Source organism: Triturus cristatus, chromosome 4_1 (genome assembly GCF_964204655.1).
Source record: "Triturus cristatus chromosome 4_1, aTriCri1.1, whole genome shotgun sequence".
NCBI classification, from domain to species: domain Eukaryota; kingdom Metazoa; phylum Chordata; class Amphibia; order Caudata; family Salamandridae; genus Triturus; species Triturus cristatus.
In genome coordinates, this window is record NC_140585.1 from 305,005,198 (window position 1) to 305,031,339 (window position 26,142).

The window sequence follows — 26,142 nt, forward strand, 5'->3', positions numbered from 1 at the left end:
AAGGGGGGGCTCAGGAGGAAGAGGAGGAGGTGGTCCCATTGTGAGATTTTGACAGTTTAGTAATCAGCCTGTCTCATTCGGGGGCTATCTGGTGGTGATAAAGGCCCTTCGTTTCTTCCCTGCGCAAGGCTACAGCTTGAGCCCCAGCCTGTAATTCCAAGGCCCGCCGCCATGTCCACAGAACATATTTGAAGTGTTCCGCTGGGGTACTGCTTCAGGCCAAGTGTCTGGGAGTCAGATAAATCCTATGTATCCTCCTGTAGGAGAGTTAGGCCCTGTGTAATATGTGGAACTTGATTAGTTTGAAATGAGCGTTTCAGAAGATCTTTTAAGGATATTCTAAGGCCCTAAACCACTCTTTACCTTGCAAGGCTTTAACTAACTCCTCCTGCCACATGTCCTTCAGGGGATGTGGTGAGATCAGAGCATGGGTAATGAGGGCTCTGGCCAGCCAAGTAATAAGTATCTGCCCATTTCCTATTATGTGTAGAATATTAATGAGTTGGTTGGAGGCCGGTACAGAATCTCCCGGCACCCCCAGAGAATGCAGCAAATTAGACTGTATGTTAGAAATTGCCCTTCCTGGAGGCCAAATTGCTCCATTAGGGCTATAAAAGACAGAAACTGACTGTCTCCGAAAAGATGCCCCAAGCTTGTGACTTCTGCTTGATCCCAATACCACAATCCATGCTTAGTTAAGGATCCCTGTCCCATAGGGAGACCCAAGACAGGAAGAAGCGTAGGGGGAGGGTGAATCGAGGACACACACCTCGTGATCCACGTCCCCACAGCTAGACTCTTGAGGGCTACCTGTTGAAAGCAGGGAAGGTCAGTTTGTTGGAGGGCTCCCAAGACCATCGGGGTCAAAACTGCAGCCCAGCCCAGAGAAGAGTACAGGGTGCTGATGTCCTCTAGAAAGTGCTCAGATACCAGTGGGTCAGCCACTGTAACTGGGCCACAAGCCAGTAGAACTCAAAGTTGGAGGCATCCAGAACCACCCTCATCCAACCCCCAATCTAGGGGAAGGTGAATCTTTGAAAAGGCCACCCGGCACCGGGACTTAGGACAAATCAGCTCACTGAGTAGTTTGTTAAGATCCTGGAAGAAACTTTGGGACAGCACCACCGGGAGATTGGAAAAGTGGTAAAGAAGCTGTAGAAGCATCACTATGATATGACCCAGGGCAGACAAAGTGACAGCCAAAAGGCAAGCTGTAAGGTTACCATTGAGGAGGTCCTGGTTCGCATAGAATATGTGAATCTCAAAGTATTGGAAGGAGGTGGCCTCCCACCGTACTGGGCCCTCCCCCAAGCCCAAGCTTACCAGGGGTCAGGGGCAAGACGCAAGACATATTCCAACTTACCCCCAAGCCTGAACGAACTCCAAAGGTGGTCAGGAGCTTGGAAATACTGGAATGGATGTCAAAGAGATCTTTGATGTAGAACAAAAAAGGGAAATTGCATGGATTCTAGCTGGTATGGGGATACCCCAAGTCCCTCCCAGACAAGCGCACATGAGTGGCTAGGTGCTCCCTCGCTAATGCGAATAGAAGGGGGAAAATGGGCCTCCCTGCCTGGTACTCCTGCCAACGGGTATCGCTTCTGATATCAGGGCCCCGAACTTGACTCCAGCCGTGGGATCAGAACATTGTAACCGAACTAACTCAATATAGCGCATGCCGAATGCAAGCCGAAATAGAACAATAAACAAGTATTCCCAGCTGAGGGAATCAAATGCCTTTGCTAAGTACAGAATTAGGGCTGCAGCTCGTGGTCAGCATATCTTCACGGTCTTCATATTTCTATAGAGCCGTCCGCTATTTAGAGAAGTGTTGCGACCGGGGATGAAGTTGTTTTCATCTACAAAGACGAAACAGGGGAGCATCTGTTGTATATGGTGGGCTAAAATCTTTTTTAGAATTTTGGAGTCTGTGTTTAAAACCACTAGGGGGGCAATCAGGTCCGTGGGATCGTTTTCTGATTTTAGCAGCAAGACTAACATGGCCTCTTGAAGAGTGGCTGGGAGATGCCAAAAACTAAGCGCTGCTTTGTATAGTTTAACCAGTTTCATGTCAGGTAACTTGCAAAGTCTTGTAAAACTATCGGGACACCATTGGTTCTGGAAGTCTTATCCGTGGCCAAATCAATGATTACCACTTTGATAGCGATCAGCACGTCTACCTCCTCGCATGTCTCCAGAGATGGCTCGGGGGTTGGGGTCACCCTCTAAGAAAGCCCAGATGATATCCGTAGGAACTTTGGGGTGGACAGTATAGAGCTCTATTAAAAGTAATACATGTCTAGTGAATGTCCTGCTGTGAGTAAAGCTGGGATACATCCTGGCTGTGAAGGGCCGTCACTGGGGTTTGTCTGGCCTTCCTGTTAACCAACCATGCCAAGAGATGTCCAGACCTGTCCTCCTCTGAATGCATCCAGGCAGCGTGTGCTGTATAATCGAAACAGCGCAATCGTTCCACCAACACGAGATGGGGTCTAAGTGTCGAGTCTTCGGCAACCTTCCTTTAGATGTCTACACAAGTCTTTTCAACCTTATCCAGCTCAAGATTTAAAGAATGTTGTTCGCACAAGATAGTATAATACACATTCCACTAATAGCTATTTTAAAGGCCTCCAATTCTGTAGCTGCTTCTGTAGCCAAGGATGCTATAGACTTATTGTTGTGTTCCAAGTATTCAGCTATGTGGTCAGTGAGTGTACCCCTAAATGCCGGATAATCCAAGGGAGGAAAAAGAGGGACAAAGGGGAGCCGAGCATTCAATCCTGTTCAGGCGGACAGGGAACTAAAAGGGAAATAACGTAGTAGAGTTCAATCCCCAGGTTATAGATGCGCCACACGCCTTCCGAGGACCACTGAGTACCTCAGGAGAGAAGGCTTCGACCTTTGGGAACCCTGGGAAGGGGAGGGTGCGAACAGTCCAGCAATGTGTCCATGACGCAGTTTAAGTAGTCCAATACGACCCATGGGAAATGTGACCATTTCGCTAAATTGGAGGGAGGCGCTGTAGAAAACCGGACTGATCTGAGTTGGGGGGGCATAAATGCAGCCCATGGTGCTCATGTAAAGCGCTCGGATACCTTAGGTTTCGAGTTTGTGCTGTATAAAACTGCAACAATGCTGAGGGCTGACCTGCCTAAACTGGCCTCCAACAGGACAAACCTGCCCTTGGAATCTATTTCTTTCAATAAGACTCATAAGAGGGTTCTCGCTTTAATCCAGATCAGGGTCCTCCTGGCGTAAGCAGAAGTTGCAAGAAGTGTTGCAACACAAGGAAAAATGAGAAACCCACCCTTTATATACCTCCTGAAAAGAAAGTTGCATCAGAAAACTGCTGCTGCCATCTTGGATTCATAAGAGGCCCAAGGACCTCAAGAAATGGTCTCTATATTGCTTTGGGGAAAGCAATACTCAGAGTTCCTTCACAGGAATTCTGAGAAGAAGGAGGCAGACTATGATGTCCACTGTTATGGCCTCCAAGGAGAGGACCACCAGAGGCCACACCAGCGGGCCAGCTGCCGTGAAGGAATGCCCTTTGGCTTGCGTGGCCGCCCATTGGCAGAACTAATAACCTGCAGGTAAGAGGTGCACGTCCCGTTAAATACAGCGGGATGCGAGGGAAGTCATCGGGCGCGGTGAGGGTCGCAAAGCAGAGGAGCCCAGTGTCTACCTCTGGGGCAATCAGCGGGAGGGGTGTATCGCCTAGCGCAGGTATGGTTAGGCCCCCGACAACTGTGGGTCTCTAATCAGAGAATCCCTCAAGGATTGTGTGGGGAGTGTACCTAAATGCCCACCTAGGGCCTCTGAACTGACCCTGTGTCAGAGAGCACTATTTCTCCTGACGAGTCTCCAAGGAGGTAATGTACAAGTCAGGGAAACGCCACGAGGAACCCTGCAGCAATCCACAAGTTAAAGGAGGTTGTCAGTAATTTGAGGGATGACTGGGGGTGGATGTGGCCCAGCGCCCACCAGCCGGCAGGCAGAAGAGTCAATGTCATTGGAGGCCTCAGAAGTGGAACTTGTGACACCTGAGAGTTCTCAGAGGGTAGTTGACACCCACCACTACAGACAGACTGCTGCTATAGACCTGCTCCTTGGACAAAACCACAGAGGAGACCGAGCTCCCACCCCGCAGTCCCCATAGGCGTCAAAGGCAATGCAACCAGTCTTGGGCCTCATCTGGCTGTGAGGGTGTGCCATGGCTCTCTGGACAATCACAAGTGAACGTAGGGTCCTCGAAAAAGTGGGCTTTCTGATCCACCATCACTTTAAGTTTTGCAGAGAACAGTTGTGCGTATGTACCCCCCATGTGTTGCAATATTTTCTTTATTCACCTTGAAAGGAGGCACTCTGGTGCTGGACCGCTAGCATGTAGTCAAGGAAAATCAAAATGCAGTGGTTGTCTTTCAGGATGGGGTTTAGTTGTCTTGCTTCTTTGAAGATAGCATCTTGGACCTTGTAGTGAAGCATTCTGTCCAATATGGGTCACGTGGAGTTTCCACCAGTGGGGCAGAGAGCCGACAGCTGGTGGGCTGGCTCAACTGAGAAGTATCTCATTAATTACTGTGGGGGTACTAGGTCCCTGAACCATACCTGCAGGTAGTCCACCATGTTTCGGGATTCACTACCCTCTGCAATGCATGTATCGTTGTGGCAGAAGGGGCCGGCCACATCCTCCACCCTGTTTTCAAAAGTGCTAACTCTGTCATTTAAGTCGGAAAATTGTTTGTGGCAGTCGGAGGTGAAGGACTGCAGGTCAGCCAGTGACTTCCCTGATTGGGTAACACATTCTACCAGCTATCTATGGTGTTCCTGCAGTAGATTCACATCTATCACCACTGCATTTACCTACACTCCCAGGGAAATGTGGGATGTTAAAAGGCAATATCCTGTGTCCTGGCTCTACCACATACCATCAAATCTCTCTTAACCTACATTTCACATCTTCCATCTTGTTGTGAAGTCCAGTGACTACTTCTGCAACAGTCTTTTAGTGGGAATTTCAAGGAGATAGTTTGTCAGTAATCTCAAATGAATTCTAGCACAGAAAACCTGGGGATCAGATGTAGGCTCTAAAGACAAAACAAAACAGTGTTTGTCAGAGTCTACTATGCAAATACATGTATAAAGAGGTGAGTGTCATGGTCATTTCTTTTGTTAGCCAAATTTAAAAGAGAATGCGTAAAGCTCTGAAGAAAGCAGTATACCAAAAGAGTGACATCGCCACTCAGACTTTTATCAATCCACTTTACCCAATAGTCTTTAAAACACACAAATTGGGGTTGGCTGTTAAGAAACAAAACAAAATAGGAACTGAGCTCAATTATGTATAGATGCTTGAGCATGGAGGAATACAAAATATTTAAGTGACTATTCTTTTTCAGGAGTACTTTTCTTGTCATGCTTGTTTTTATCGACAACGACAAAGGGGCTTGACTCGTCAACGAAGATGTAGTTGTCAATTAAATAGATGCCGACGAGACTGATACTGTGGCGATGATTGTCGACGACCAAGTCACTCTGACGACAACATGTGGAGTTCTTGTGGTCGTTTGTACCGCCGTTGATGAGCTGTACATCGATGGGGCAGAGGAAGGCTTCTTGAAAGCATGTTTTACCTTCACTGGAGGAGTAGGAGGGTCCGAAGCTGATTTCTGTGTGGATTTTTGGGCAGAAGTCAAACTGTGAAGGGAAGGAAATTCCCTGGAAGGCAGATCTTGGTTCTTAGTAGCCTCTGAAGACTTTTTTGTGCATCTTCTTTGGACGATACTGCGAGGAATGACCTGGCGAGACGTCCTAAGGTCTTTTTTGAGGCATCTTTGAGGAGGATCTTGAGGAACCTTCACTCTCCCCACGAGATACAGGGTCCTCCCAGTCTTTAAGCCTCTGCAGCCAAATTAAAAGCCTTCCCTCATAGTCTTTTAATGTCTTTGAAGGAAAAGTAAGACATACCTTGCAGTCCTTTGGTTTGTGATCAGGATAAAGGCAATAAAGACAGTCCTTATGAGTGTCATCGATGTGTAGCCTTTTCTTTCTACAGGTACCACAGGGCCTAAAAAGGCCTGTTGTAAGTGTGTCTGACATGGAGAAATAGGAGAACTTCACTCACACAATGAAATTATAGAAGAAAAATACCTTGAATCCAAGAAAATATCTGTAGACAAGGGAAGATTAGAAAAACTGAGCAGAACTCAGTGGAGACTCCCTTAGCATGACGTGCGGTAGAAAATCTGAGGGACTGGAGCTCCTTCCAGGAAGGTTCCAGAGGGTGGTGTCAGCTGATTGGTTGTTCTCTTAAGTTTGGTACCTTTCAAATAAGGACTTAGATATCTTACTAAATGTAAGACCTATGTCTAATGTGACATTGCCTTTATAAATGTACCGGGGACTCCCATCTCGACGACAGGGAATGATTCAAGCATGTGAATCTATGAAAGATACCCTAAAACTGGATAAAAGCAAAACCTCCTGGATTGGAGCTAGGAATAAAGTCATTGCTTGTGAATATGGTTAGAGACTCTACAAGACAGCAGCATTACAGCTAAAAGAACAAGGCGCGACCCTCTCAAATGGAAGCATTTTGCCTCTGTTTGCACCAGAAAGGACATATTTGAAGGATTTTTCATTACAGTCTGCACAAAATTGAACATATGCAATATTGTCATAAACTATGGCCTTCTAAGAATCATAAAAAATTCAAAATAAATCTAGACTACTATCCTGAAGTCATTATTGACTCTCTTATGGAGGGAGACGGAATTTCAAATTGGAAAAAAGCAAATGATGAGACATTCTTTAGAAAATTTGCTAAATCTCCATCTTTTCATCCTTTAACAATTAAAATATTTTTAAATGTCTTGAAAATTGTATAAATAAAGTTATTTCATCGCTGATTAACTATTGTTAACATGGTTATACGCCTAGGAGGGACACCAACACAGCTATCATCTTGATCAGTATTACTTGCTGTCATTTCATTAGATGGCGAAAAGGCATTTGGTATAGTTTGTGGATGTTTCTCTGGGATTTACCCGGCAAACCTGGAGACAGATTACACCTGTGGATACATGCACATTAGGCAGATTCTGTTGCTTATTTGTGAGACTTGCTACATTTATGGGTAATTTCAGGGATGCCCTCTTTACCATTTACATTTGCATTGCACACATAACCAGTAATGTCTCTATTGTGGTAAATATATACACCCTCTCTTTAAAAGGCAGCATTCTAAGACCACTTCTGATCTTTATTCTGCAGGCATCTTTGTTTGCAAAGATATCCTGATGTCTACTTTAAACAAGAGAATTCAATGAGATTAATACGATCACAACCAAAATGTGGCCTTCAAGTTTGAAACAAGTTTGATGCCAAAAGACAAGTTGTTCATTTGGGTGTGGTCCTTTACCGGTGTATCAGACTGTTAATTCACTAATCAGGTTGCTCAGCTGGTGAGATCTAATTATGATTTTTTACTGAAACGGTATATGGCATTAGTAAGAACTGGTAGAGGCTAACAGTATCTCTTCTTGAGAAGTGAAAGATCATTAAATGGGCAGCCCAACAAAATGTTTCAGATTTGTACGAGCCCCCGAGTTGTTGAAAAAGAGCTGAAAAATCTAGCATTGGACTGAACAATTACGATGTGTTTTGGCACTTCTGTAAGATCCCCGACATACGATGGATGGCCACATGAGTTAGAGAGCATTACTTGCAATCTATAACTGCCCACTACAGAAGAAGAGTGGTGTTGTTGTGAAGACACACTAAAGCAGACTTTGCCCAGCACTCTACATATTAGCAACACTCACCACAAAGTTTAGTGATCTGAGAGTAAATTGGTTGTAAAGTCTACAACTCTCTAATAATTGCTGTGGTTAAAATGGCTGATGGGGCTGGCTCAATGAGTCTGCCTTCCTTGCCTTGTTCCAGTCTTCGCCTCATGAATTGATTTGTTCAGTACCAGAGGATCTCTTTCATTGTAATGAAGTGCTGCTCACTGGCAGTAAGTCTGCACTACTTGATTACATTTCTGTGGCATTAGATATATATCTTTTAAAGTTAAATTTTGAGAGCGATACACAATCATAGTTTAAATGTAGGATCAAACACAATATCTATTATACCTAAATTGCACTGAAAGGATCACATTTGTTCCAAATAACATCTGTTATAAATATCCCACTACTTGTACACTTTACCTCCTTCATGCAAAATCAATTAAAATGAAAGACAGAAAGAGAAACTAGAAAGCATTTGATTCGTCCTTCATTATGAAAGTTGAAGTCCAATACACCCAAAAGGCTCATGTGGGACAAATGTGAGGCATAGGAGGAAGGCTGGTTTCACGTTACCTGTGAGACAACCCGAGAAACACTCTTGCAAGATACCTCAGAAGAAGGGCTGTAGCTGTATGCAAGGACATGATATGTAGAACTGAGGTTTGAAGAGCTGAAGTATACAACCAGGTTCGACCGCTGCTGCACATCCACAGCAATATTTGGCTTCCATGTGTTACCTGGAGAGAGAAGAGTAAACAATGAAGTCAGCAAGATCTTTTTTTTCTGGAAAAGAATCAAGCTTAAAAGAACAAAACCTGATGTTCTCCACGTGCAGCAATGAGAAATTGATTGAGCAGTGCACAATAAAAAATAAAAAAAAGGAGCGCAGTAAAATTGTAGAGAGCCTGAATACAGAGTTTTGTATTATCATTTGGGTAGGATCAGTCTCAGACAAAAATTAGGAAGTAGTAATAAAATACAGGTAGGTGTCCATGACAAGTGCTGCTAAAGGTTATTAAGGGTTATGAAAATATGATGTTAAGGAACATGAAAATATGAGCATGTAGCTCATTATTGAAGGAAGATATTGGATAGTAAATTGGGAAGTACCAGGGTATATTTCAGAATTTTGTCAGTTGATTCAGTAAAATTCGTAACATTTTCTGCAACATGAAGGCGTCAAATTGATAACACAGGTGGCAAATGTAAAGGCTACTAACCTGAGGAAATACTTCTCAAGCAAGGGATCTTTAACAGGTTCATATCCTTAGAATCAATAACCACCGACAAGCGCAGCACTTTTTTTCTTTCCAAATATTGGATAAAATACACAAACTAATAACTAAATTGAAGAAAATGCCAGAGAAAAGCACTGCAAAATACTGCATAGCAGGACCCCGGACAGTTTAATTAACAAATTGTTTCCTGAGACACGTCTTCCCACATTGAATCTAGCATCTGAATGAAAGCAATAAAGCACACAAAAGTATGCACCGACCACCAAGAGACTGCTTTGAAAGTCTTTTAGACTGGAAGATTTGGAAAAGAGCAGCCACAATGGCTTTTTGACTAGTAAAGTGTGCCTCGTACAACCAGGGTAAGTAGGGAACTTTAGCATTTTGAATGCATCCATTGATCATCTCCAGAGGGATTGTTTAGTCACTGGCTTATCAGCATAACCATGGGACCAGTAACATTTTGGATGACTTCTTTTGATGGAAATCAAAAACTACCTAAGGTTTTCATCTTATTGTGATGAAAAACAAGATATGATTCAACTAACAGTAGAGCCTGAATTTCACCTACCAATAGAGTCTGAATTGCATTCACCCTCCTGGTCAAGTTTACAGAGATAAAAATGGCAATCCTCTAAAGTCAGTGACTTAAATTTGCATTTAATCATAGGATCAAAGTACATAAGTACACTGAGCTCCCAGACAGGAGCAGTTCTGCAAATTATTGGACAATCTCTTTTCAGGTTTTCAAGGATATTACAAAAAACTGTTAAGAAGAAACTTGCTTAGGCAATTTTCTATGAGCGCTAGTAAACAAAAGATAAACAGCAATAGATAAATCTTGCACCCCAGGCCTGGGTTTATGCAACAAATATGGATGAGTGAAGAAGTATTTATATTGCGCAAAATAACTGCATCCAAAAGAAGTGTCCTGGTGCTAAGCCGATGTCTAATAACATCAAAGGATGTACTTTAATACATCAAAACTGTCTACCTTTCAATAAATAGGAAGGTGTTCAGACTAACCTTGGCTCTATTTCAAGACATTGAAGCTGTTCCGGCAACGAGTTCCATAGCTTAGCTGCCTGGAAAGCGAAAGATCCGTTGCTTGATCTGCTCTTGTGTATTCTAGAAATACAAAGTACATTTTGGCTTGATGAGCCTAAGTCCCGCTTTCCCAAATATAGATGGGTCCATTTTCCTATATGGCTCTGTTCATAATCATAAATGCTTTAAATATTATCCCAAGCGCTGAGGTGTCAAATTGAGAGATCTCAGGTTGTGATAAGTTATGCTGCTGCATGTGGACAACTCGATCACTAAGGACATCTAATTGCAGATTCAAAGGACATCCACAAAAGATCTCTGTTCCAGAATGCTTCACCAAATTGGGCACTGCCAATAATATTGTGAACTCTGAATACCTGAATTTACTAAGAGCAACTGGTATCAACAGGACTGCAAGGAAAGAATGAAATGATGATGTCTTGAGAATCAATCTTTCAACATTGAGCTCCCCTGAGATCTAAGATCTGGCGGCCATGCATATAATAGCTTATTTTGCTTTATCTTATATCAAAGAGATCAATGACCAGGAGTTGAATAACATAAGAGTGACGTCTAGACGAAACACCAACTCATGTTGTCCTGCAAAATGCCTGCTCAATGTGTCTGCTGGTACCCTGGATGCACCCAGGAGATTTGGAATCATCAACCTCATATCGTGATAACCTGCTGAATGCCACAATTGATTCTATGAACATGACTACCTAACACGTCCTTTCCCTGCTTGCTGACATAAAACATGTTTGTCATGGTGTCCATTTGCATCAGTTACTACTTCTTTGCTACATCGGGAGAAAAGCTTACAGACTTAGGGCCTGATTTAGATCTTGGCGGACGGGTTACTCTATCACAACAGTGACGGATATTCCGTCCGCCAAAATATAAATCCCATTATATCACCGTTGTGACAGAGTAACCCGTCTGCCAAGATCTAAATCAGGTCCTTAATCTAATGGTCCACAGTGACAGAATGTTTATGTGGAGAGGTCTGCAAGCAAACCAGAGGCCCTGCGCTGAGATGCTCCCCAGATGTGCCTCCAAACGTTCAGAGGACTCTGTAATCAGCGTGATCTAGGAATGCACTGCTTCTAAAAGAAACCCCTTCAGGATAATATAGAGGTCCATTCACCACAAAATGGAATGGAGTATATGAAGACGTGGGCTAAGGCAACTGAAAGCATTGTTGGAGGGGTAGAATGTCAAAATAATATGAAACAAATACCAGCATTTGTAAAGCGCACAGCTACCTCCAGGAGAGGTGTCCCGGCGCTGGGGGCAGTCGGGAAGATTTAGCAAGCTATTGCCCAGAGTCACAGGGTGCTGGGCTAACTTGCTGCCGGTGCAGGGGATCGAACTGTGAGCCTGTGTTCCGGAGTCAGCCGCCCTGGCCGCTGCACCACACCTCTTCTAGGCAGGTATAAAGGATCACATCAAATTCATGACAATATTGGTCAAAACAGAGGTGGTACATTCTTGGCCTGTGGGTAAGCTATGCTTCCTTCTTGATCTCCAAGAATCTTCCTTTGAAATAAGAGGCACTTCTACATGGAAGGAAAAAGCCTCATCTTTTCAGTGTCTAATGCTGCTTACAGAAAATGGCTCCATCTTTTCCGAGCCGTGACTGTAAAAACAATTAAGAGAGAACCCCCTCACAGTACAAACTTTCTTACCCAAGGCATCCAGCTGTCATTCTCCCTTTCAGGAGATATCACTGAACCCTGAATGCTGAGCTATCTCTAACCAACACTACAAGTGGATCCATTGAAGCCGGTCTTGCAAATAAATGGGTCCCAATCAGGAGTCTTGTATTTACGCTTCTTGCAGGATAAAATATTTATTGTAGAGGAAGGCATCTGGATGACCATGTTGACACTAAATATTATCCTCTGGATTACAGAAATATATCATTTCGATTTCTGGGTAGCTGCTGCTTTCAATGCCCCTAACAGAAAACACTCCTGAAGCTTTGACTACTGTATAGTTGTTTCAAACTCTCGCTGCTGTACCGATTAAGTCAGTGATGGATAAGGAATCATTTGGTGGAGATTCTTGGGAGGATAAAAGGGCTTTAGGCAGAGCACCCTGGAACTGCTACCAACCATTGGTGTCATGACCATCCCGCTCATTGCCATTATCATTCTCACTATCATTATCATTTTCCTCCATCTCACTTCAATACGAGTGGGCAGGAGGTGAACCCACACCCATACCTTGTTGCCCAAAAGAAGAGCCCTGCATAGGCTGCATCACTCGCTACAGAGCTTGTGTGTTCTGGTGCAAAAAGTGGGGTGGGGGTATTCATTCATTGGTGCAACACTCTACCAGTCCAAATGACTCCCGGTACTGGCACAGCCACTATTGAAATTGGAACATACGAGCGCCTGTGTACCACAAAAGACCACTAGAAGGGAGGATAAGAGAATAATTATGTGGAAGGTGTGGCGGGCAACTTACTAAGAGGTGTAGAGGCCTCACCCTAAGTGCAAGACAAAAAGGGTTCTTTGGCATCCTAACCCTAAAGTCAGACCTTGGAAACCTAAAGTCAGACCTTGAAGGCCAAGTCAGGAGAGATGATTAATGGATCTCAAAGACATTAGAATGCCAGAGTAGGAAACGTTTCAACTGCGTCTTTAACTTCATTTTAAAAGCATGAATGCTAGTAAAATTAACGGAGGGCTGATTTAACTGTCCTGAGGTAAGCCCTTCTCGCTGTGAAAAACGTTTTAAGGAGACTTGCACTATTTGCCAGTGCTTTATACTGGTATGGTTCGGTTTGGTTATTACTTTGTATATGTCCCAAAAAGTGGAAAAATTTAAAAATGCATTAAAAATGATTTTTGATGATATTTCAGAATTTTTCAGATATTGCAGCTGGTAATAATTTCAAGGTTATGAATTTACGGTGATCCCTTTGCTCCGGAACTCAGAGCAGTTTTTTAGGTCGAGCCTATAGCAGCAGCGTGCATGCGCTGCTCGCTCTGCGAGGCATGCAGTATTCAGCATGGAGTGGAAGCTCCGTAAAAGCTCTGCCCACTCTCTGCCCATCTTTTTCATTAGCGGGTGTCTTTGTCGGTCCTAAATGCTGCCTTTCGATTGGTTTTAGGCTTGTGAGTCCCTCCTTATGACAGCCATGTCATCATTTGTATCCTTCCATGGCTACTGGCCCCTTTACTTCGAGTGTTGCACAGTAGGTTTTATTCAGTTTGTGAGCACGATTTTCTTCTAGTCCCCCCCCCCCGCAGTCCTTGCCTTCTCGCCCCCCCACACTCCGTTCGTACATTCCCGCCCGCCCGCCGTACCATTTGTAATGCAATAGGTCTTGAATAAATGCGAGTCCTATTGCATTGCAAATGCTTTTTGTTTTAACTGTAAAACTGAGCGCCGTAAAACATTGATTTGGTAAAAGTAGAGAGTGGCAGGAAGCGCGCACTGCACGCTACTCTGAAGGCATGGGGCTGGCTAAGCTCAAGTGCACCAATGTAACACTATAATTCAATCATGCGCAGTGCGGCATACTGGTCAGGGGTGTGTGCGTCTGAAACTCAGTTACAGGTGGGTGGCGTGGTATTTAAAATCAGTTTCATTTTTGGCTCATTTAGCGGTGCTCCCTGCAATCAGGAGCTCAGCTTCGGCGACGCCGACACACGCCGACACAGGCCTATCGCAGGCGGTGGCTGAAACACACAGGTCACTGTGGCGGCTGGCAGAGACTGGTGGTCACCTTACAGAGCTCTAGTGCCCAGAGGGCTACAGCTAGTAGCTGAGCGAGCCTCATTGACACAGAGGTGAACCTGTCAGCCTGTGTGCACAGCTGCTCTTGCCGGCTGCCCTCTACCCGCTGCAAAATTAAGTAAGTTTGCTGCCTAAGAGCTTACTGTCCATGCGCTATAGTTAAAGGGCGAAAGCCTCAGTGGTATTGGGATATAATACATATTGTTTGGACACGGCCACCCTGCGCAGCACCCGCCCTCACTTACCAAGCCACATCGGCACATAGCAGAGGTGCTTCCAACACCACCACGATTCGTAAATGACCGTCGTATAAACTAACTTTGCCCGTCATGATTTAAAGCATCAGGAATCCCTCAGCCCGCTGGACATCTGTGCAGAAATTAACACTCATGTCTCACTTTCCATTTTCTTCATGGCAACCTCATTTTTGGTAAAGCCTCATGTTAAGCACAAATACGTATCTTTACAATTGACGGGCAGGGAATGATTACGTAGTTTGCAGAGGATCCACTTGGCTAGGGAATAACAGTCTATGCTTTTAAATAGCGCAGTTGAAATGGAGCATCATTCTTTTCTGCACCAATACTAACACTCTCTGTGCATCCGACACTAAGTTTGATGCATAATTGTTTAGGGCACATATCTGCAGTGACCTTCAGACTAACTGGGCTGTCATTTTATGTGCACGGAACAAAGTCTAATACATTTTCTGGTAAGGAAGTTATTATAGTGTTGGTGTTTGGCAGCACACTTTTTTTTGCTGGGCATGTTGCAAGTGCAGTCCTTTCCAAAAGTATGGATGTCACTGTCACAGGTCCTTGTGTGCGCTGACTTTCTTTGGCTGTTTCAGGGCCTGTTAGGTCTGGAGTGCAGCACCAGGTTTTACAGTTTTCCACATTTTTGAGCCATGTTTCACGCCTCTAACCAACCTTGTGGGGTTTCGCCGCACACGGAGACCAGGCATGAGCTGTACGCAGGAGTTGGTTGGTCCAGGATATTAACGTGGAGGTTGTTAGTGTGGATGCCATGGAAAGAGCCTGAAGGCAAGAGTTATATTTCTCTGTAAATCTCATTTCTTCACATGTCGGAACCATTGCACACACTTTGTTCCTTTAAATTTGTTCCTTTTGGAGAATACTTTTTCACTTGTTAATTCTGTCTGGATTGGGGGGGCGGCTTGAGAGAATCCGTGAGTGATTTGGGTGAGATCGAACAATAACCCACACACCATATAACAAGCATTTGCAATGCAATCTGTCTCGCCTTTGGGATCTTACATGTATTTAGCTATGCAGCACATTAGCCTGGGTGCTGAACATTTGAAAATGTGGGCCCAGCACCAGCCCACGCTGCCACTGTGCTGCCAGTGCCTCATAACACCCAAGCACAAATGTAACACACGCACAGCATATGCTATCATATATCACACTAACACGCCAACACTTTAATGTGTACATTGGCATACATACACAAGGAAAACTGGCAGGGAACTATACATTCGCATATGCGTAACATAATAAACAAATAAATACACTCGTGCAGCGATACACAAGTACATATGTTAAATCTAGCAGACAACTTGCTATCTAACTATTAACTATAGATTTATAAGCATAGCTCCTACAGTTACAGGAGTAACACTAGTATGCGCAAAATGCGCAGAACAGACATGACCACACATGGCAATATCCGTAGGACAACGCTTAGCCCGATGTGGAAAAAAACTACTCCCAGGGTCTTAAATGCACACTCTTATATGCACACAAACTACACATACACACACCCAAATACGAGCGGCCCCACCCCAAAAATATATATGGTCATAATAACCCACACACATATCCACATTCGTCAACTCCCATCTACATAAAATTTACAAGAGACATGTACCTCACACTACGCCAAAGTAGAAAAAATAAGACAAAATATCCCGACACAAACAACGCAGACACCGATGCCCGGAATAGGACAACAAACAAACGCACAACGTTTTCAAAGCGCTGCCTTCGGAACGCAGTTTAACTACTCTGAACTATTGCAGATTTGGAAACAGCGCTTTCAGTGTGTCTCCTCGTCGAACTCTCACCTCATATAGGAAAGCAAAGCATGGGCCAGGGAGGGTGGGAGTGGCCCCACTGGAGTTCACCCAGGAAAACACCAGGACCCGGTCAATGTGTGGTGTGTGGCAGAGCAACGCCTTAATGACACCATCTGCCACAATCACAGCAGACTTGGTGCTACAAAAAGAAACTTTCCCTCTCAATTTGCACAGCCTCCAAACCCACAGCTGCAGGGCTGTGTGGTGCGCACCAAACATCGATGCATGTTTTTTTGTAACACACTCCAAAGAAGAACAAAAGCGTGTTGCCTTTTTAGTAGGGAGCATGCAAGCAGTAGTTCACGTTGTTGCATTATTTCTGGGGGCAGATTGGCGCTCTTTGCTTTCTGATTTTGACACAAGGCGCTCTCGGGGGTCTCTGCAGTTACCTATGACACAAGCTGGTACCTCCCCTTCACCCCATTCACACACAGACACACAAACATACTACTACCAGGCTGAGAGTGAGGGGCACTATGCAGACACCCTTCAGTAGGGCAATGAGGAGAGTATGCCGTGGCAGCTGCTAGTGGGCACTGTAAGCACACTACAGCCGTCACCCCAGACTATATATGCATGTCAACGGCAAGAGGTGTTCTAAGAACAAGTATGTCAATAGTGCAAGGCCTTACCTGAGCCCCGGCTCTGCTGAGATGGACCAGAACTGCCGAAGCCTCGTGGACTTTGGTGCTGGCGAGCACGCCGCAGCAGGCCAGGATGACAGCCACCTTCTTCCCCATGGCGTGAGTGCGCGCACGGCAGGCACAGAGACAGACAAACAGATGGAAGAGTGGTGTGTGCGAGCGCTGGAAACCAAACACCCTCCTATCTACATCACTTCCTGTTTTTCCTCGTGCTAGACTTTTGGAGCATGCGTACAATGTAAAGCAGCACACTCATGTTAATGCGCACTACTTTAAAAAAACAAGCATTTGCAATGCAATAGAACTTGCATTTACGCTAGTCCTATTGCATTGAAACGGGACTGCGGGCGGGCAAAAAGGCACAAACGGGAGTGCGGGTTGGAGGGGACGGGCTGGTGGTGACCTGAGAAGTCACAAACTGTGAAAGGGGAGGGGTGCACCACGGGAACAAAACTTTTTAAAGTAAAGGGGCCAATCGCCTCGGAAGCATACAAATGACTACATGGACGTCAGGAGGAGGGACTAACAAGCCGAAAACCGATTAGAAGGCAACATTTAGGATGTAAGCCAAACAAAAAGATGAACGGAGAATGGGCAGAGCTTACATGAAGCTTCCCCACTATAGTATATACTACATGCCTCGCATAGCGAGCAGCGCATGCGCTGCAGCGCTAGGCAAGAATAAAAATGATGTGGCCGAGCTCTGAAAAATGACCGAATTTCCCATTGGCAGTGTGTAGTATCCTCAGGTCATGTTATTATGTTCCCTTCATTCTGTACCTAGCTGCTCAGCCAGTGTCAGTGTTCCACGTAGAATGTTAGTGTGGGTGGAATGCTTGGATACTGTGTGGGACTGAGACAGTTGGGAAGATGGGCTGAGCAGCTAGGATGCTGCTCCTGGTGGGGTCTATCCTGGGGCCTATTGTGGAGCCTGATCTGGGCCTGTTCTGGGCTTAATGTATCTACATCTAAGATCTCAATAAACTTCATCTACTTCTACCTGGCCACGTCTACAGCGTCTACTTGTACCTCCTACACACGTGGGGCCAGCCCACTACATTTATGGCGACGATCTGGAGAAAATCTCACGCAAAAAGCAACGTGAAGTCAACCAAGAATGAGGAGTGGACCAAGAGAACGTGTAGAAAAGAACCAAGGTCATGTAAAATGAAAAAAAAAGAAACAAGCGTCATGAAATTTAAAGAAAAGGAAAGAAACCTATTTTGCGACGCAGATGAAGTCAAAGAAACATAGCAAGCATGCCTGTTTGTCCCACCAGTGTCCATCACATCGGACAGCCCAGCCCAGGCATGCTGTGTTTTCATCTATGAGTCTACAACACCAGTAAATATGGTTTCAACCTTGCTAACACTTTGGAGAAGAAAATGTGCCACAAGAAAAGTCTACAGTGACAACTAATGTCGAATGTGCCACAGGAAATAAATATAGTGCCTGGAGAAGCAAGGTAAACTGATGCTGTTTTTTTTTTTCATCTCCTGGATATGTGTTTCTAAGGCTGATTGAGTTTTAATGGACATTTTCTGCTACGTGAAACATCTACAGTGCTCCAAGAAGAAAGTTAATTTGTTGATGCCTTAGTTTTTGCCTCAAGTGCGGAGTCAAGTAATTTTTTTTTTTTTTGGGGACGTTATGTGTACATGTGCACATACTCAAGATGTTTCCAGGATTTTATTTTGTGACATTTCCTTCGTTTAAGCCTAGGACTTGAGGAGTTAAACTTGTATTATTGCCTGTTCGTTTTTCTAAGGTCAGAGGGTGTTTTTTTAAAAAAAAGAAAGTAATCGCCTCGGATTGCTGCCTGCCGGATTTGTGAAACGACTGGGTGGAAAACGTTGAATTTACGTTTGTGGCATATGTACCCTGTTTCCCTGCTGCCTGGCCTCAAGAGAAACAGTTACGCGGCATTTCAAATTTAAAATATGGCTCGCGCTTCTTACCGGATCAACTATGTCGCGTGTCCCGTGGAGCAGAGGGAGAGTTCATGACGTCTTCTATTCTTCCTGGTATTCTATGCTGCAAAAGGACGTTTTGATGCTTGAACGTGCCGTGAGCCACTCGGTATACGTTTCAGAACGTGCCACCATCTTGTGGTTGGAGGTCCCAGTCACAATTCCAGGACCAAGAGATTTCTTTGTCAACCACGTTTGTTTCATAATCTGCCAACCACGTTTTGTGCGCAAAAATAAAGTAAACTGTAAAAAAAAAAGTCGGCGACGATTGGGCACAGGTGCTACAGTACTCGTGCAGTGAGAGCCTGAGGGGAATTTGCGCATTGGCGTAACCAAGAGCAAACGGAAAATAAAAAGGAACAGAACAACGAAATAAGAAGAAGCAGAGAAGTGGTGTCTTCGTATTTAAAAAGGTACTGTGTTTTTTTATCAAGATAATAGAAAAAAAAGGTAGCAGCGGAAAAAGGGTCAACAGTAAGCACTCACCGTTAGCTGATGAAGCGTCGAAGCGGTGTATTCAAGTTTCCAAACTGCGTGTGCCACTACATTCATTCAGTGCTCAATTGTTTTTAGAAACACCTGTCGCGGTGACAGGCACACCATTGACTTTAGAAATACGAGTTGTAGGACATGTTTTAAAGATTTCATGCAAAAATGTTTTTTTTTCACAAGTGGAAGAATTTAACGCAAAAATGTTTCACAAGAGAATTAATTTATCGCAAAAATGTTTAATTTCACAGATTAGTGAGATTTCTTTCTACAATGTCTTGTGTTTGCTGTATGCCAACGTTGTTTTATAGCTATGTACAAGTTTTTGTTTTGTTGGCATGGGAGTGGGTATTAGTCCCACGTCTCTTATTTACGCATCCCTGCTTAAGGGATAGGGGTGGGTTTTTAGTCCCATGACCCTTGTTTCAAATGTTTTATCCCTGCCTGCCTAAGGGATAGGAGTGGGTTTTAGTCCCATTTCCTCTTTAGATAGTGTTATCCCTGCTTAGGGATGGGAGTGGGTTTTTAGTCCCATCACCCCACGGTCACAGTAATTTATATGGGAATGGGTTTTTGCCCCATTTTTTTTTAAAGGGGGTTTTAGTCCCACCTTTCTTATCTTGAGTTTGGGTGTCAGTTCCATTTACTTTGTTATAGGGGGTTAGAGTCCGACCTATTTATAGGGGGTTAGTGTCCCACCTATTTAATTAGTAATGGGTGCCAGTCCTATTTACTAAGTTTAAAGGGGGTTTTAGTCCCACCGGTGCTGCATGTCGGATTTACATGCTCCACAAGTCAGTGGGTTTTAGTCCCACGTGACGTATTATGTACGTTTGGGTGTCAGTTCCAAACAATGTTTTTTCACGTGGGTTTTAGTCCCATAGTGTCCCTCACATGAGGGGTGGCGTTTTAGGTTGTCGTCAGTCTTTTCACATGAGAAGTACTTCCTTGGGTGTCGTTCTACCCATAGGCTTTCTACCGGTAAGATTTTACTCTGGGTATCATATTCATTTGTCGTATGTAAGCTCTTATTTCACTTCTAAAATTATTCTTTGTTCAGTATTAAGGAAAGGGGATGGTGTTAGTGTGTTGATCTATGCTTGCATCTTTCTTTTCTCCTTAGTGTGTCTGTTTTCCCTCTCGTGATGTATTTCTACATGCATTCCTGGGTTTATGGACTATTCATATCTTGTGTACATTTCTGTATTTATTTGTTTGCTTATTAGTAGTTTGGGTTTATTTTAGGTTTTATTAATTTTCAGTGTAAAGGAAGAGGATGTGTAGTATCCTCAGGTCATGTTATTATGTTCCCTTCATTCTGTACCTAGCTGCTCAGCCAGTGTCAGTGTTCCGCATAGAATGTTAGTGTGGGTGGAATGCTTGGATACTGTGTGGGACTGAGACAGTTGGGAAGATGGGCTGAGCAGCTAGGATGCTGCTCCTGGTGGGGTCTATCCTGGGGCCTATTGTGGAGCCTGATCTGGGCCTGTTCTGGGCTTAATGTATCTACATCTAAGATCTCAATAAACTTCATCTACTTCTACCTGGCCACGTCTACAGCGTCTACTTGTACCTCCTACACACGTGGGGCCAGCCCACTACACAGTGGTGTTGGGCTGAGGAGTTTTGGGCTTGTGATTGTGTAAGGTTTGTTAAGGAATTGCATCATTAAATGCCTTAACCTGGACAGTCCAACAGCAGGGAGTGAGGTGACGCCTTTTCAGTACTGCTGATGCAGCCTTGTAATTGTCACTAGACAGTGCTCCATAAAACGCTCGAGGTGTCTAAGGAAAAACATACCTGAAACTATCTAGTTGTAAATGAGGCAAAATTCATGGTGATGGTGCCATTGAAGCTATGAACTAACAGAGCCTGCTGAGTATCATTCAGGCCTTGGACGGTCTGGCGGTGGTATCACTGGCACTGTAAAGTAGCTTTTATGGGGGTTTTTTAACTGTAAAACTGAGCGCAGAGCTGCTTCAAGGACACTGCGATCGGTTTATTATTTTTTTTACTGTAACACTGAGAGCGGCGCCCGCTTCAAAGACACCGCGCTCAGTGTTAAAGTAAAAAAATAAAAAAAATAAAGGAACCGAGCGCGGTATCCTTGAAGCGGCACCGCGCTTAGTTTTATACCTACACAATTATTTGCAACGCAATACGTCTCACAATTACGCAAGTTTAATGTATTGGCATTGTAAATGACAATGCCATTTATTTACGTTTTAAGAAACAAAAATAATAGGCATTGTCATTTACAATGCAAAAAGCTTAAACTCACGTAAATACAAGACCTACTACATTGCAAATGCTTGTTTCTTCAGAGGTGAATGCTACGCAACTGTATACAGAACTCTGACCAACTCGAGAGAATGGCAGCTCTGCATGCTTCAGAGATAAGGTTAACGTTAGCTAAGTAGTTACAAAAGATATGACGGAACATGAAAGGACGAAGGCAAAAAAACATTTCCGTTACCCATTCGGTTTCTAGGCATTCTTAGCTTACATTTCAACCAATGGTTACCTCAGGCAAAACACTTACACAATTGTAAAATGAAATAGAACCATGTTCCCTCTTGTCCCCCCTGAAAGGCTGTGCATAACGCTGCGGGAAGGAAGGCCTTCTTACCTCTCAGCTCACAGGGCCTGGTCTTCTTCATGTCAGTGTCATTGCAACCTGGCCAGGGAAAGACAAAGGCGTTAGAAGATCCCATTGAAAATGCTACCTAATACAAGAATTGAGGAATATGTTGGGGTTGTATAAGTGCAGCAGTGATTAACAGGGGTAAAATACGGATTTCACATTAATGGAAGAGGTTACAAAGTGCCATGCCTTGAAAAACAACATTGGAATCTCTACAGACCTGTGTCCAGTGCAATATTAGCTTATCAGAAGCAATATGCCCCGGGCTCAAGATAGGACAATCGCGGTCACCAGGGCTCGTATTCTCAAAGACCTAGGCACCTACCCTCTAATTCTTCTCCATGCCTAAGATAAGACTTCCCCTTTTGAACTGATGCAGTTGAAAACCACACACTGCTAACGGTCTCACAGGACATCCACCTTCACACTCCTGCTTCTGACAGATCCAGTGGCGGTCAGTGACCCTCTACAGTGGAAGGTCGTCAAGACAGTGCCAAACCCAGTGGCAGGTACTGTGATAACTCACAATACCTTCACATTCCAAAGCTCGGAATCATGGCTCGTTAACAGTTATTATAACGCGCTGTGAACGAGAGCTTTGAAATTAAGGCTGAAATTAAATTCCTCGTCACCTTGATTCTTCCTGGAGCCTCAGCCAACCCTCACCAAATCCCAATGCTGCTCTCATGCTGAAGATGAGCAGCATGAGAGCAGCGCCCGGATAGGCTGGAGCGGGCTGCCTTGATGCTCCAGCAGGCAGAGGAGGCCTGTGCCTGCTCTCCACCTAGCTGTCTCAGATAGCTAGGTGGAAAGGCTTACAACGCACATGTCAGGCTGGCCGTCTCAAGACAGCCAGTCAAAGAGACCTGTACAGTGCAAACTGGTGGAGTGAGCACAACTCCCCTGCTGCCAGTCAGCAAAAGCCCCGCCCCCAAACACTGCTTGGGATGGGATCCGTAAAAAATAAAATGGTAGTTCAGTTTATTAGCATTTTATTTTTCACTTTTGCTGCACTGGCATCAGAGGGCGCCGCTCTGCCCTAATAGGGAAGGGGGAGCCGCCACTGGACAGATCTAAAGTAATACCTTTGTTCCCCAGGTCATTGGCCGCTTCTGTATGGAGACATCAGGAAGGCCTTGTGCTTCAGGATTTAGCCAGACATTCCGGGCCCTATTCACAGAACTAACTTAAGACAAAATCCTAAACTTACTACCATTTACTCATTTTGGTATTCACAGAAGGCACTTACTCATTTTGGTATTCAGAGAAGGCACTTACTCATTGATGAGTAAGTGCCTTCTCTGAATACCAAAATGAGTAAGTGCACTTACTCATTTTGGTATTCACAGAAGGCACTTACTCATCAATAAGTAAGTAAGTTCTGTGAACACCAAAATGAGTAAGTGCCTTCTGTGAGTACCAAAATGAGTAAGTGCCTTCTGTGAATACGAAAATGGTAGTAAGTTTAGGATTTTGTCTTAAGTTAGTTCTGTGAATCTGGCCCTCTGATCTGCAGCAGATCTAACCCTTTCAGACAGTGCAATACTGCTCACATATAGTGGTGCCCTCTTGGTATTTTCACCACACTGCACCACGTTTGGCTTCAATGCATCTTAACCATTCTGCTCAAACTCCTAGTAAGATCCTCAGTGACAGTGGACAGTATTGTCAGGGTTTCTTAAAGCTTGATAGCGACAGGACACAGCTCCATGGATGCAGGTTCTCCGCTAGAGAACCTGCAACTGCTGCATTGGCGGAAGTGATAAGATGGAAGTCAGTTCTGCTTCTTTTGACAGAGAATTGGCAAATTCATTTGGGTGAGAGAGTTCAGTTGTCAACAGGGATCAATCAGAAGAAAGGAAATGGATGTTGCATGAAGCACAGTCTTTTCAGGGGTAGCTAAAGTCAGAGCAAATTGGCAGGGCTTGACAGACTGGTAATTAGTTTTACAAGTGTATAGCCAGGCAATGAATTATTCCGAGGGGAGATCCCTTCATCACCTCTAAATAATTCATTTCCTGACTCCACACCTTTGGTAGAGCAGAAATATTGATTGGGGTCACCCACAGGAAGAGATCAGGGTTACATATATTATTTGTGAATTGCAGGATATAAAAGTAAGATTTTCAATGCACATGTTATTATTAATGGAATATTCCTGTCATTACTTCAGAGGAATCATTACTGGATGATATACAAATCTGGATAGCATAAAAGAATTGATCAAGGGCATCCATAGCAAGATATCAGGGTTTGAAATCCACCACGGATATACCGTAATTTTAGGGAAGTAAAAATAATTGAATCCGTTTTAAACATTTGGCTCCAAAATAGTTATTCTTTCTTTCACACTAGTTGTAAATGATGTGAGGATTGAGAAATGGTCATCGTGTTTCATGTGGATTTATTTTTAACAACGGATGCACTATTCAATTGGATAAGAAGTAGTGTCCTTTCAGGGATTAAAGTACAGTGCTTCAGGACAGACATCCTCAGCCCGCCATAACAGAATCTTACACCCTGAAAAACATGTGGCGTATAGAAGATAGCAACCATTACATAAGGACACTGAGACAGCAGCGAATTGACCAACATCCAAACGTCTGAATTATGCCCATGGAAGCGCACAGTAGACTTTTCTGAGCTTGTGATCGACCCACGGAAACCTTTTCTTACTTTCTGGCACCTCCTCTAATTTTGCATTCTAATTATTGCCTTCAATTCTCACTAATTAGGACTTCAATACGGACTGTCTCTAGATACCTTAATAAACTGTCGAAAAAACACGTGCTGACATATTCAAATGTCTCAAACAAGCTATCCAAATTTAAAAAACAAAAAATTAAGATGCAAGTGATGGAACTATGCACATACACTCTCTAGTAATTAAACAAAGGATACATTGTTAGGGGCATATTCTCAAGGAGCTATCACCGAGTTAACAGCACTTTATCGCAGCCAAACTCGCGATAAAGTTACCACCCCATTCACTAGCCGGTGCTAACAGCCCATAACACCAGTTTTCCGGAGATAGCATCCTCAAAAAACATCGCCACAGATGACCCCAGCAACAATCACTAATGAGATGTAGCGTAGGCGTTCCCGTGAAGAAAGCCGCGAGAACACCACTCTGCAACATTCTCAATGACCAGCCAGATCGGCGATAAGATAACAAAACAGGCGATAAGGTGGGGCAGCAGCAGGAAATTAACACCTGCTCTGACCGTGTGCAAACTCGGACAACAACCGGCACCAGATAGGGAGCACAGCCCAGAGCCAAACATGAAGAACAACAGATGCCCCCAGGCAACTGAACATGCAGCCTGGAGCCCCAATAGGGCAACAACACCCACCACCCCAGGACCCCCCCCCCGGCCCCCGCGCCCAGACCAACACAGACGCAGCGCAGACAAAGACATTGACCTGCTGAAAACGCACCAACCTCACAGACCCAACACCAGGGAATGTCATTGCCCACCACAGGCTCAAAAAAACAACTATCCCACGCATCCTGACCACCATTGCCCACAGGCCGACGGTACCAACACAGCAGACAACCAACATCCCTCCGCAGATAAAGCTGCTGGCTGGGCTGCACCTGTTGGCCTCTGGGACCTGCCAACCAACAACCGCCAGAGTCGAAGGAGTCTCACAGCCAGCCCAATCCAAGCCCCCCACAACTGTCTTGGATGCCATCATCAGCTTGGTACCACACTACCTATCCTTCCTCCCCACTGCGCAGGAACAGCTGGAGTCCAAGCAAGGCGTCTACGCCTTAGCTGGCTTCCCTCACGTGTCAGGGGGCAATTGAATGCACACATGCCCTACTTGTGCCCCCTGGTGACACTGCACACAATATCTGCTACCGAAAGCACACGCATACCATCACTGTGCAGGCAAACGTGGACCATCTGGGAATCCCCACCAAAGTCGACACCAACCACCCATTCTGAGTGCATGAGTCCTACATCTTCCGACAGTCCATCATCACCCGGCGCGTCCTGGCTGGCTCCTACGGAAATGCGCTGCTCGTTATCAAGTCCCAAATGAACACACCACACACCTCAACTCCACAATCATACAACTCACAACACTGGGAATGCACGCGTCACAAACTCACATACAACATGCCAAACAAAATGCCCACCCACAAGTCACGACAGCCGACAGCACAACTTAGTCTGGCAACCAGGGCCAGCCATGCACATAAGTCATCAACTGCATGGCACCTCAGCCATACGATAGCAGATTGTGGGAAGAGGTGGGGACCAGGCATGTGCGAAGGAGGCAAGTGACCGATGAATGAGAATGTACACAATGCCAAGTGTGGCGTGGAAGCAATGGCCAGACTGCAGTATGCAGACCACACACATATCCATGTCGACATACACCGCTGGTGTATGGAGGGCAGTGGACAGTGGACGCAACCATGTCACCCCAGCCAGTGGGGATGATCCCGGAAATGTAGCTTG

At 44.7% G+C, this 26,142-nt stretch overlaps 1 protein-coding gene across 7 annotated transcripts in view; it reads right to left on the minus strand.

Annotated features, from left to right (window-relative positions):
* Nucleotides 1-26,142, minus strand: part of IL17RA (interleukin 17 receptor A) — a 214,092-nt gene that overhangs the window by 33,509 nt on the left and 154,441 nt on the right. For 4 of the 7 annotated variants that reach the window (XM_085652194.1, XM_085652193.1, XM_085652195.1 and 1 more), the window contains 2 exons: nt 21,656-21,703; nt 8,367-8,530 (listed from right to left, as the gene is read on the minus strand). In XM_085652194.1, the coding sequence (XP_085508320.1) occupies nt 8,367-8,530; nt 21,656-21,703 (212 nt within the window). Of the gene's footprint in view, nt 1-8,366; nt 8,531-16,555; nt 16,652-21,655; nt 21,704-26,142 lie in introns of all 7 variants that reach the window. The other 3 variants (XM_085652192.1, XM_085652189.1, XM_085652190.1) reach the window with 1 other exon arrangement.